This window comes from Triticum urartu, chromosome 4A (genome assembly GCF_056163025.1).
Source record: "Triticum urartu cultivar PI428250 chromosome 4A, HENAU_Tu73, whole genome shotgun sequence".
Classification (NCBI taxonomy): domain Eukaryota; kingdom Viridiplantae; phylum Streptophyta; class Magnoliopsida; order Poales; family Poaceae; genus Triticum; species Triticum urartu.
The window spans coordinates 573,307,108-573,319,251 of record NC_141876.1 but is presented as its reverse complement, the minus strand read 5'-3'; the positions used below and the strand labels follow the sequence as shown (position 1 = coordinate 573,319,251).

General features: G+C 45.3%; 1 protein-coding gene across 2 annotated transcripts; it reads left to right on the top strand.

Moving 5' to 3' along the window:
- Nucleotides 1–7,563: 7,563 nt before the first annotated feature.
- Nucleotides 7,564–11,413, top strand: MBAC1 (Mitochondrial substrate carrier family protein). Of its 2 annotated transcripts, none has more exons than XM_087519029.1 (8): nt 7,564–7,836; nt 9,275–9,364; nt 9,911–10,012; nt 10,148–10,219; nt 10,320–10,412; nt 10,483–10,683; nt 10,759–10,857; nt 10,952–11,413. In XM_087519029.1, the coding sequence occupies exons 1-8, from the start codon at nt 7,741–7,743 to the stop codon at nt 11,084–11,086; spliced, it is 888 nt and encodes a 295-aa protein (XP_087375155.1). In that variant the 5' UTR covers nt 7,564–7,740; the 3' UTR covers nt 11,087–11,413. The 2 variants fall into 2 exon arrangements, with proteins under 2 accessions (XP_087375155.1, XP_087375156.1); XM_087519030.1 differs by having other exon boundaries at nt 7,566–7,836; nt 10,115–10,219.
- The last annotated feature ends 731 nt before the right edge of the window (nt 11,414–12,144 follow it).

Here is a 12,144-nt window from a genome sequence, read left to right as displayed (position 1 = left end):
TCAAAACCACAACGATAGTTTGTCAAATAGACTTCGTCTTAACCTTCGCAAGGACCGGGCGTAGCCATACTCGGTTCAACTAAAGTTGGAGAGACAGTCGCCCGCAAGCCACCTATGTGCAAAGCACGTCGGGGGAACCGGTCTTGCGTAAGCGTACGCGTAAGGTTGGTCCGGGTCATCTCGTCCAACAATGTCGCCGAACCAAAGTATGACATGCTGGTAGACAGTATGACTTATATCGCTCACAACTCACTTGTGTTCTACTCGTGCATATAACATCAACATAAATAACCTAGGCTCGGATGCCACTGTTGGGTTTCGTAGTAATTTCAACAAAATTCCTACGCACACGCAAGATCATGTGATGCATAGCAACGAGAGGGGAGAGTGTTGTCTACGTACCCAACGCAGACCGACTGCGGAAGCGCTGACACAACATAGAGGAAGTAGTCGTACGTCTTCACGATCCAACCGATCAAGCACCGAAACTACGGCACCTCCGAGTTCGAGCACACGTTCAGCTCGATGACGATCCCCGGACTCCGATCCAGCAAAGTGTCGGGGAAGAGTTCCGTCAGCACGACGGCGTGGTGACGATCTTGATGCACTACAGCAGCAGGGCTTCGCCTAAACTCCGCTACAGTATTATCGAGAACTATGGTGGCTGGGGGCGCCGCACACGGCTAAGGAATAGATCACGTGGATCAACTTGTGTTTCTTGATCTGTCTTTGGTGCTAGCCCTGCCCCTATATTTATATCTTGAGCCCTGGGGTCGAAACTTGGAGTAAAAGTCTCCACAAAGTCGGTTTCACCCGATAGGCAAGAGTCCTTCTCGGACTCCAGGGCCAGACGCCAGGGATCCCGGCGTCTGGACCCAGACGCCAGGGACCCTGGCGTCTGGCCCCTGGACTCCGCAGAACTTCCTTTTGCGCTTTCCAAAAACCTTGTGGGCTTTCCCCTTTGGCCCAAATAAAGTGTTCTCGTACCCAAACATTTCGGGAAACATCCGGAACCCCTTCCGGTGATTTCCGAAACCCTTCCGGTGACCAAACACTATTATCATATATATCAAACTTTATCTCCGGACCATTCCGGAGTTCCTCGTCATGTCCGTGATCTCATCTCGGACTCCGAACAACATTCGGTACATCAAAATGCATAAAACTCATAACATAACTGTCATCGTAACCTTAAGCGTGCGGACCCAACGGGTTCGAGAACAATGTAGACATGACCGAGACACGTCTCTGGTCAATAACCAATAGCGGGACCTGGATGCCCATATTGGCTCCTACATATTCTACGAAGATCTTTATCGGTCAGACCGCATAACAACATACGTTGTTCCCTTTGTCATCGGTATGTTACTTGCCCGAGATTCGATCGTCGGTATCCAATACCTAGTTCAATCTCGTTACCGGCAAGTCTCTTTACTCGTTCCGTAATACATCATCTCACAACTAACATATTAGTTGTAATGCTTGCAAGGCTTATGTGATGTGCATTACCGAGAGGGCCCAGAGATACCTCTCCGACAATCGGAGTGACAAATCCTAATCTCGAAATACGCCAACCCAACATCTCCCTTTGGAGACACCTGTAATGCTCCTTTATAATCACCCAGTTACGTTGTGACGTTTGGTAGCACCCAAAGTGTTCCTCCGGCAAACGGGAGTTGCATAATCTCATAGTCATAGGAACATGTATAAGTCGTGAAGAAAGCAATAGCAACATACTAAACGATCGGGTGCTAAGCTAATGGAATGGGTCATGTCAATCAGATCATTCAACTAATGATGTGACCTCGTTAATCAAATAACAACACTTTGTTCATGGTTAGGAAACATAACCATATTTGATTAACGAGCTAGTCAAGTAGAGGCATACTAGTGACACTCTGGTTGTCTATGTATTCACACATGTATTATGTCTCCGGTTAATACAATTCTAGCATGAATAATAAACATTCATCATGAAATAAGGAAATAAATAATAACTTTATTATTGCCTCTAGGGCATATTTCCTTCATCAAGGACATAATTCTTCTGTGCAGCAATGAGGATAAACCTCAGATCACGGATCCAATCCGCATCATTGCTACTAACATCTTTCAACACAATTTTCTCTAGGAACATATCAAAATAAACACAGGGAAGCAACAACGCGAGCTATTGATCTATAACGTAATTTGCAAAATATTACCAGGACTAAGTTCATGATCAATTTAAGTTCAATTTAATCATATTACTTAAGAACTCCCACTTAGATAGACATCTCTCTAATCCTCTAAGTGATTACGTGATCCAAATCAACTAAACCATGTCCGATCATCACGTGAGATGGAGTAGTTTCATTGGTGAACATCGCTATGTTGATCATATCTACTATATGATTCACGCTCGACCTTTCGCTCTCCGTGTTCCGAGGCCATATCTGTATATGCTTGGCTCGTCAAGTATAACCTGAGTATTCCGCGTGTGCAACTGTTTTGCACCCGTTGTATTTGAACGTAGAGCCTATCACACCCGATCATCACGTGGTGTCTTAGCACGAAGAACTTTCGCAACGGTGCATACTCAGGGAGAACACTTCTTGATAATTAGTGAGAGATCATCTTATAATGCTACCGTCAATCAAAGCAAGATAAGATGCATAAAAGATAAACATCACATGCAATCAATATAAGTGATATGATATGGCCATCATCATCTTGTGCTTGTGATCTCCATCTCCGAAGCACCGTCGTGATCAACATCGTCACCGGCGCGACACCTTGATCTCTATCGTAGCATCGTTGTCGTCTCGCCAATCTTATGCTTCCATGACTATCGCTACCGCTTAGTGATAAAGTAAAGCATTACAGCGCGATTGCATTGCATACAATAAAGCGACAACCATATGGCTCCTGCCAGTTGCCGATAACTCGGTTACAAAACATGATCATCTCATACAATAAAATTTAGCATCATGTCTTGACCATATCACATCACAACATGCCCTGCAAAAATAATTTAGACGTCCTCTACTTTGTTGTTGCAAGTTTTACGTGGCTGCTACGGGCTTAAGCAAGAACCAATCTTACCTACGCATCAAAACCACAACGATAGTTTGTCAAGTTGGTGCTGTTTTAACCTTCGCAAGGACCGGGCGTAGCCACACTCGGTTCAACTAAAGTTGGAGAAACTGTCACCCGCTAGCCACCTTTGTGCAAAGCACGTCGGGAGAACCGGTCTCGCGTAAGCGTACGCGTAATGTCGGTCCGGGCCGCTTCGTCCAACAATACCGCCGAACCAAAGTATGACATGCTGGTAAGCAGTATGACTTATATCGCCCACAACTCACTTGTGTTCTACTTGTGCATATAACATCAACACATAAAACCTAGGTTCGGATGCCACTGTTGGGTTTCGTAGTAATTTCAAAAAATTTCCTACGCACACGCAAGATCATGGTGATGCATAGCAACGAGAGGGGGAGAGTGTGATCTACGTACCCTTGTAGATCGACAAGTGTTAACTTGGTTGATGTAGTCGTAAGGCTCCACGACCCGACCGATCAAGCACCGAAACTACGGCACCTCCGAGTTCTAGCACACGTTCAGCTCGATGATGATCCCCGGACTCCGATCCAGCAAAGTGTCGGGGAAGAGTTCCGTCAGCACGACGGCGTGGTGACAATCTTGATGTACTACCGTCGCAGGGCTTCGCCTAAGCACTGCTACAATATTATCGAGATCTATGGTGGAAGGGGGCACCGCACACGGCTAAGAATATAATCACGTGGATCAACTTGTGTCTCTAGGGGTGCCCCGTGCCTCCTTATATAAAGGCTCAAAGGGGGGGGGGGGCTGGCCGGCCAAGAGGTGGCGCGCCAGGAGGAGTCCTACTCCTTCCGGGAGTAGGACTCCCCCCCTTTCCTAGTTAGAATAGGATTCGTGAAGGGGGCAAAGAGAGAGAGAAGGAAGGGGGGCGCCGGTCCCCTCTCTCCTTGTCCTATTCAGACTAAGGGGGGGGAGGGGCGCGCGGCCCATCCCTGGCCACCTCTCCTATCTCCCACTAAGGCCCACTAAGGCCCATATACCTCCCGGGGGGTTCCGGTAACCTCCCGGTACTCCGATAAAATCCCGATTTCATCCGGAACACTTCCGATATCCAAACATAGGCTTCCAATATATCAATCTTTATGTCTCGACCATTTTGAGACTCCTCATCATGTCCGTGATCACATCCGGGACTCCGAACAACCTTCGGTACATCAAAATGCATAAACTCATAATATAACTGTCATTGTAACCTTAAGCGTGCGGACCCTACGGGTTCGGGAACAATGTAGACATGACCGAGACACGTCTCCGGTCAATAACCAATAGCGGAACCTGGATGCTCATATTGGCTCCTACATATTCTACGAAGATCTTTTATCGGTCAGACCGCATAACAACATACGTTGTTCCCTTTGTCATCGGTATGTTACTTGCCCGAGATTCGATCGTCGGTATCCCATACCTAGCTTACCTGAGATTCGATCGTCGGTATCCCATACCTAGTTCAATCTCGTTACCGGCAAGTCTCTTTACTCGTTCCGTAATACATCATCCCGCAACTAACTCATTAGTTGCAATGCTTGCAAGGCTTAAGTGATGTGCATTACTGAGAGGGCCCAGAGATACCTCTCCGACAATCGGAGTGACAAATCCTAATCTCGAAATACGCCAACCCAACATGTACCTTTGGAGACACCTGTAGAGCTCCTTTATAATCACCCAGTTACGTTGTGACGTTTGGTAGCACATAAAGTGTTCCTCCGGCAAACAGGAGTTGCATAATCTCATAGTAATAGGAACATGTATAAGTCATGAAGAAAGCAATAGCAACATACTAAACGATCGGGTGCTAAGCTAATGGAATGGGTCATGTCAATCAGATCATTCAACTAATGATGTGATCCGTTAATCAAATGCCAACTCTTTGTCCATGGTTAGGAAACATAACCATCTTTAATTAACGAGCTAGTCAAGTAGAGGCATACTAGTGACACTCTATTTGTCTATGTATTCACACATGTATTATGTTTCCGGTTAATACAATTCTAGCATGAATAATAAACTTTTATCATGAATAAGGAAATAAATAATAACTTTATTATTGCCTCTAGGGCATATTTCCTTCACCCCCACCAATGTATAGGTGCTTAGCTTTTGTAGCTAAGCTTCCCTTATAGAATTGTTTAATAATTAATCTCCTTCATGTATTGGTTGGTAGTCACTTTACATAGGTTCACGTGCTTAGCACCGTTTCTTCCTGGGTCACCATAATGCTCTCTCTCCTCTTTAATTGCTTTGTCACATCACTATTTTTCTTATGTGGCGTCCTTAGCAGCTGTACACCTTGGAGCATCGGGAAGGGCCTAAAGTGTTTTTTTAGATGATGTGAGTGGTTCTACTTAAGAGTTTGTAGCCATGCGGCCCCTCTAGACCTCCCTAGGGGCCTAGCTCTAGCAGGCAGTATTCTCCTTTAATTTTTGTGCATATCTTTTTGTGTTGTTTTCCACCTGAAATTTATACATGCATAATAGCAGATACCATATTGTGATTTTGCTAAAAAAAATCATCGGTCTTGTTAGTTTTCATTCACTTTTGGCAAGTCTAGAAGGCAAAGCTAAGCAAATGTGCTCGAAAAATAGATACATTTAGAACATTTCACAACACAACCGCGGTAAAAAGACAATAAATTGTTGTGATATGGTATAAAAACATGAACAAACACATGATGTAAACTGTACACGTCAATTAGTCATATTCATTCAAATAACACAAAGGTAACTGTCGCATTTACGGAAGCAAGGCTGGATAGATCATGCATGGGCCATGTTGTCAACGAGGCGAATGAACTTGTAACTTTGTTGGCTAATGTGTTGCGAGTGGAGAACCTAATCGACATGTGGTTACAAGATGCCTCTAGTGCCATAGTATGCCTATTGGCTACTGATTGTAACCTTGCTCATTTTTAAGAAAATTTCCTGATTTCATAAAAGAAAACTAGGTAAGAAGGACAGCCCTACATGATCGAGCTAGATCAAAAGAATCGTCATAAGAGCATTTCCAACACCCGCCCAACACGCGGCGCTCTAAAAAGCAATCTGCAGCGCGCCCATCGTCTGAAAAAGCGCGGCGGACAGCGCTGGCTCCAGCAGCCGCGCTAAAATTTAGCGCGCATAGCTCCAGTAGCCGCGCTAAAATGCAGCGCGAGCTATCCCACGCACATTGCGTACATATTTTAAAATAGATATTTTACATCATAGATAAAAACGATACATAGATATTTTACATAGTTCCACAGTATAGATAGATAAAAACTGCAACGACATAAAAAAACTACTAGATAGTGCAACTAGATAAACTACAACCTACTCCCAGTCGTCGTCATCATCATCACCGTCATCCTCGCTGGTCTGGTCCGAAGTATCGAGCCACATGTCGTCTCAACGAGGATCATTAGCCGAAAAGATCGACTGCCCACCATTTTCAACGATCTCGCACTGCGATAACGCCAGGGCCTTCCGCCGACGCATGTCCAACCGGTCCGCGTGGCGCTTTGCCGTCTGCTCCGCCCAGTAGGCTTGCTCGTCGGCGACGTCCTCCGGGTGGCGCCGGCGCCACTCCACCATGGCCTGCTCGTCCTCCTCGGCGATGAGGAGGCAGCGCTGCCGCTCAGCGTGCTCCGCACGGTCTTGTGCCGTGATAAGACGAGGCGGAGTGGCGACGTCCAGCGCCTGCTGGAGCGTGTAGACGTCCTGGAAGTTCATCTACGGGCGCGGCCTGCCTAGGCGCCACGCCGTCGCGTCGTACGCGCGGGCGGCCTCATGCACCGTCTCGAAGGTGCCGAGGCCGAGCCGGACATCGCCGGACCGGATCTTGGAGTAGTATCAGCCGTTGGGGCGCTGGCGGACGCCGCGGTAACCCGACGCTCCTCGACGGCGCGGCGACATGGTGGCGCGTCGGTGGCAGGGCGCTGGAGCGGCGAGGAAGCAACGAGGAAGCGGGGGAGGCGCGCGTGGCAACGGAAGAGGAAGAGAGAATGTGGAATAGCCGCGTGACGAGCGCCACAATTTAAAGGCATGCTGGAAGCGGTGCGCCAAAAATAGCGTGCGAGCTGCCGCCTTTTCCCGCGCACGCGCAAACGATTTCCGCGCGCGCTAATTTCCCGCCACCGCTGGAGCGTGCGAAAACGTCCCGCCCGTGCTGAAAACTTAATTTACCACGCGCGCGTCTTTTGACACGGGTGTTGAAGATGCTTAAGGCCCTCATCTAACTTGGTGGCGGCGCTGATGCAGATCGAGAATGTGGGCGGGAGGGGAAATGGTGGGACGGAGGGGTGTGGGGGTGCTAGACGGCAGACACGGTTTGTGGGATTTTTTTTAGAACAAGGTTTATGGGACTTGGCAGTGTTTTATTTTTTTTGAAGGCAGGGGTTGTTTTTTACGTATAAAACCGCTCGAGAAGCCCAAAACACTGGGCCAAATGGGCCATATCATCCGCCCCCGATAGCCCATCAACAACATTCCCTTTCTCTGCTCTCTCACCGGACGACCCCCGCCTGCCGAAACAGAAGCGAAAAAACATTGCTTTCCTTTTCCCCTCGAGCGCCGGCGCCGGCGTGCGGCCGGAAACCTCCGTTGCTCCCTGCTTCGACGTTTTCCTATTCAGCGCTGCACGACCGCCTGCGGTGCTTCTTATGGGATGGCTGGCTTAGGCGACGCCGCCAAGGAATACATCGCTGGATCTGCTGCAGGCGTCGCCCAGGTAGTCGTCGGCCACCCTTTCGACACCGTGAAGGTAAATTCTCTTTCCTTTCTTCTTCGCTTCCCTTTTTATCCATCTTTTGGTGTTTGCGTGCGTCCGCACGCCGGTAATTTGATCTGTTGTGCTCCTGTGCTCTGGTTGTGTTTTTGTACGCTGTGCTATGGCCGCAGCGTTGCTGTTCGATCAAATGCCTGTTAGGGATAGACTTCGTAATGCCAAAAGGAAACACACGCGAAGTTGGATAATGACACAGCTTTTAAAACCAGAATTGAGGCCCATTACATAGGTAAACAGCTAGTGACGAAGAACTCAAGGAATTCAAGGTATTGGGTTCATAAGCCAAATCGAGCCCGAGTAAAGCTCCTCAAACGGGCCTAAAATTGCTGTGGCTAAGAATTTAAATGAGAGGGGGTATTGACAGGTAATTAGATTATGATTGCTGTTGTTACTAATTGCTGCTACAAGATTGCAAGTTCAATGTTTGTTACTGCTTGCTTGAGAATACTTTTCTCTTTTCATCATTCCCTCTATCTGTCCGTTGTGATCGTTCTGATGATGAAGTATGGAGAGATACCTGTAGGTAGTTTGGTTGATATTACCGGCTTTTGAGTGTGCTTAGAAATACCTGGCATTCATATCAGTCGTGTTCAATTCCAAATTCAGCTGGTTGTACTTGCCGTCTTTTAATTCGACCGCGCATGCATTACTGCATTGATTCAGGACATGCCAAGCCTTTTATCTTCTTTGAGTTTGGATTTTTTTGGATGTTTGCACAGGTGCTACCTAATAAAACACTTCATCCAAAAATGATCATATCCGTAGGATCTTATTGTTTCATTGTCTTGACTTAGTTCTAGGATTTTCTGCTTGACAATTAAACTCTTTGAGGCCCTGACCAGTTGTTCGTTAACTCATACCGTCATACAGTAGTGTGTTTTTCTAATGACGGTGTTGGAGATTTTTGAGGCATACTAAGCAATGTTACATTGTAGTTTCCAAACAAGGCATTGCTCCCTACAGAAGCATGGTTGCCCCAAGGTCCATGTTCTAGGTTTTTGTGTCACTTTATGATTACATACAGGTCTGGCTGCCAATGGCATGCGAGGTGATGCTGGCAAACTGGGAAACTAATTGTACTTCTTTTGTTGTAATTAGGATACTCTCTTGTTTATTCCAGTGTATGAGAATGCCCAGAATATATTTTTGTTTTCCTGTGCATATATTAGGCAAAACTCTGCAGTTTGGATGGAATTAGGGATCCAGGGCGGCGCCCGATCCACCCCGCTCTGTAATCAAAACAGGCTCAGCTTAGTTATAGCAAATTTTTAGTGATGCAGTTCAGTTTGAACTAACTTCCCACTTTGGCGGGCTTATGCAGGACCCCGCCCTGCATCCCTAGATGGAATATATGTTAACCATTTTCTTTATTATTTTCCCCATGTGAATTCAAGATAACTTTGTTCATCAATAGGTCAAATTGCAAGCTCACAACACCAGGGCTCACGGAAAGGTCTACAAGAATGCATTCCACTGCACTAGTAGGATACTGGTTGAGGAAGGAGTAAGCCCCTTCTTTTGTATGTCTCACTTTAGATTTAGTTTGTACTCAGTATTACTCAATTAATCGAGTGTGTTGCTTTTATACAAAGCACCTGGTGTTTTTCTAGTCCCACATATACATGTTCTGTTCCATAGAGAACAAAATGAAACTGGCAACTTTTTTCAGTTAACAGTACTGCATTGTGTATTCATCTGACTATTATCAATTGAAAGTATGATTTTATGGAGACTCATTTAATATAGTCCTCTAATACATGACTAGTTCACGAAGCTAAGGAAATTACAAAAAAATCAACTATCTTATGACAGCATTTTCATTGCATCTTTCTACTAGTTAGAACAATTTATTAAAGGATGAGCTGTCATCATTCATCTTGTTAACGGATCAAATTACCATTTTTCTTTGGAGTTAATGGTAGGCACAATTTTAGAACCTACAGGTATTAAACTGAAAACTGCAATAGATTACTTCATCTACATTTTTGATAGCATACAGTTTTATCAACATATGACTGGAAGTTCATTGCATGATTATTTTCCATGACAGATAAGAGGGTTGTATAAAGGCGCATCATCTTCATTTATTGGTATAGCACTTGAAAGCTCCCTTTTTTTTGGCACATATGCACAAGCCAAACAATTACTACAGGTATTTTTTTTTCCTTTGGTATACCAATTGCAGGTGGAATGCAAATACTTCTGTCATGGCCTTATCTTAGTTATTAAATTACTCTGTTCATTTTAAATTTAGGGAAAATCTGAGGATTGTAAGCCGCGGCTGCAGGTAATTATTCCTGCTGCTGCCTGCAGTGGAGCCCTGATCAGCTGCATCCTTGCTCCGACTGAGCTGACCAAGGTCAGTCCTGCATCAATCTCTCTTTTTTACAGTTGTTAGCGAGTACACAGGAGGCATGATTCAGGTGACATTTAGTGATGTAATCTCAAGAAATCTCCAGTGCAGAATGCAAGTTCAAGGGAAGGATGTGATGTATGCGACACGGTACTCCAGCCCTCTAGATTGCGCTGTGAAAACACTGCAGCTTGAAGGGGTGAGCTTAATGGCCTTCTGCAAGCTCTTCTAAATTGTGTCTAGTCTAAGGATCTATTATTATGTTACAGGTTAGGGGTATATTTCGTGGTGGTTTAGCAACACTGTACAGAGAGGCAATTGGCAATGCTGTCTTCTTCTGCACTTATGAGTACAGCCGATATTGGATGCACAACTATATAGATTCTCGGCAATTTTCTAGCAACAGTGGCTTGGTTGTGGCAAAAGATATCGGGATAGGAATCATGAGTGGTGGCCTCAGTGGGATGGCTGTACGTATACCGTAATCTTTCAAGTTTATTGTAAGATGCGTTTTTCTTCAATTTGACTAGTATTGCACTCTGCAGTTCTGGACAGCTACCCTGCCAATGGATGTTGCCAAAACGATTATTCAGACAGATCATAACCCTCAGTCGAGCCGAAATCCATTTCGGGTTTTAAACATGGTACATGCCCTGCGATGGTTCATGATCTTCTGTTTTCGTTAGATAGATATATTGCCTTTGCTTGATCATGGCTGCTATGCCTGAAATGCTGCAGGTCTATAGGAGAGCTGGTCTGGCTGGATGTTATGCTGGTCTTGGGCCAACACTGGCAAGAGCATTCCCTGCCAATGCGGCAGCGATTGTTGCCTGGGAGTACAGTGCTAAGATTCTTGGTATAAGGCGTGACTAATGCAAGGGATACGATGCTTGTGGTGGTATTTACCTGCTTCATTCCCCCCAAAAGTCAATAAGAAAGTCAGGAAAAACTAATCATGTTTCCTGGACTGGATGGTATTTATCACGATGACAGCAAAAAAGGGCAAAGTGGCTCTTATTTGTGCAGACACGAGTCTGATTGCGGAGGTTATTGGGGGAATGAAGCAATTTGCCCTGTTTTCATGATTAACTGCTCTCACTTCGCTCGCTGTTACTATTACGGAAATCATTTCATGGTTTACGAGTTAGGGTTTTCTTTGAAAAGTACTGTGTATGGTTAGTGTTCTATGATTGGAATGAACGTTGGGGTTTTCAATAAGAAGTACTCCCTCCGTCCCAAAATAAGTGACTCAGCTTTGTACTAGCTTTAGTGCAAAGTTAGTATAAAGTTGAGTCACTTATTTTGGGATGGAGGGAGTATCTGGTTAGTGTTCTATGATTGAAAGAAAAGTACTCCCTCCGTCCCTTAATGTAAGACGTTTGTTGACACTAGTGTAGTGTTAAAAAGCGTCCTACATTTTGGGATGGAGGAAGTATTATTGTTTGTTCAATCTAAACTATTTATTGAGAGAGAGCCTCACTGGGTAGGGTTGATAGTCTTGGTGAAGGGAGGGGCCGATCATGAAGTGACTACCAAGAAGTGTTCTCATGTCGTTGTAAACAGGAAGATCTCACAACAGGCTGAAGTAGGCATGAGCGACATTGTTCAGTGCTCATATGTAGTCATACTTTTTGTGCACACCATTCGCAAGTGCATTATAAGTCAAAAGTCACTCATCAAATGCACCCACTTCTGGTTATGTCACCGTGCTTGATTACGGTCGCCTTGGTAAATCAAAAGTCAAAAGTCACTCATCAAATGCCTCACCGTCCAGAACGGACGACATGAATCTACGCTCGTGAATCATGCTGCCATACTTGGACATAAAAGTACGTCACTGGTTCTTTTTGCTTTTGCAGTTAATCAGGCTGTTAATCTTAGACTAAAGCTGAATAAATTTAGGATCAGGCTGGCGTTTTCCCTGTTGTAGT

Bases quoted from the DNA above. Each gene is read 5' to 3' on its own strand.
- MBAC1 (XM_087519030.1), top strand. From the start codon at position 7,741: ATGGCTGGCTTAGGCGACGCCGCCAAGGAATACATCGCTGGATCTGCT. The intron at 10,013-10,114 runs GTATTTTTTTTT...TTTTAAATTTAG, and splicing joins AAGCCAAACAATTACTACAG to GGAAAATCTGAGGATTGTAA. The intron at 10,858-10,951 runs GTACATGCCCTG...GAAATGCTGCAG, and splicing joins CATTTCGGGTTTTAAACATG to GTCTATAGGAGAGCTGGTCT.